Source organism: Nestor notabilis, unplaced genomic scaffold (genome assembly GCF_000696875.1).
Source record: "Nestor notabilis isolate BGI_N333 unplaced genomic scaffold, ASM69687v1 scaffold27527, whole genome shotgun sequence".
Taxonomy (NCBI): Eukaryota; Metazoa; Chordata; class Aves; order Psittaciformes; family Psittacidae; genus Nestor; species Nestor notabilis.
The window spans coordinates 1-669 of record NW_009936432.1 but is presented as its reverse complement, the minus strand read 5'-3'; the positions used below and the strand labels follow the sequence as shown (position 1 = coordinate 669).

General features: G+C 33.8%; 1 protein-coding gene across 1 annotated transcript in view; it reads right to left on the bottom strand.

Moving 5' to 3' along the window:
• CENPU (centromere protein U) overlaps positions 1 to 661 on the bottom strand; it is a gene marked incomplete at its 5' end in the record, with an annotated part of 9018 nt that extends 8357 nt beyond the window's left edge. Inside the window, one exon of the mRNA XM_010018353.1 lies at positions 552 to 661. Within this exon, the coding sequence (XP_010016655.1) occupies positions 552 to 661 (110 nt within the window). The remainder of the gene's footprint in view (positions 1 to 551) is intronic.
• Between the last annotated feature and the right edge of the window lie 8 nt (positions 662 to 669).

Sequence of the window (669 nt, the reverse complement as noted above, 5' to 3'; positions counted from 1 at the left end):
TCTACTGAGGATATTTTAGCGGGAATGGAGAAGGGTTTCTTGGTGGGGGAGAGGGTTGGTACTAAAAAAAAAATACACATCCCTCCCACCATACCACCACTATTATTGTCTTGCTATTTTATTCAGATCAGAACTATTTCAGATTTAAACCAAATTTGACTTAACAAGTGAAAAATACACTCAAATTTGAATTAGCAGATTTTTAAAATAATTTTCTTTGTTGTATAAAATTCAACTGGCTTCTACTTATTTTTCATTTTTTCTACTTTTTAACTTTAGACACCAGCATTTAGAGAACTAATCAATACCTCACAGAGGTATTTGAAAATCCTTTTGTATTAAAAAAAACAAATATGGAAAGTACTTAGATCAATGTACTGCTTACAGAAGGCAGACTCTAGCTTATTCTCCAATTTCTTTTCTACATTCCTCAACATTTGTTAGCATTTTGTTTCTCATCTGGGAAATCTGAAGTTAAAGCACCTGACAAACAGAACATTTTTCCTGTTAAGATTAAATTAAATGCTGGCAGTTATTTTTTTTCACCAGACCTTCTTTCTGTACTTTTCCTTTGTGGTTCTGAAACCTGGCCAAGTGACTCGCTTTGTGAATGTTCCTCTCCATAAGCATCCACCGCAGTACTGTGCAAAGGGTGATCTATAAAGAACA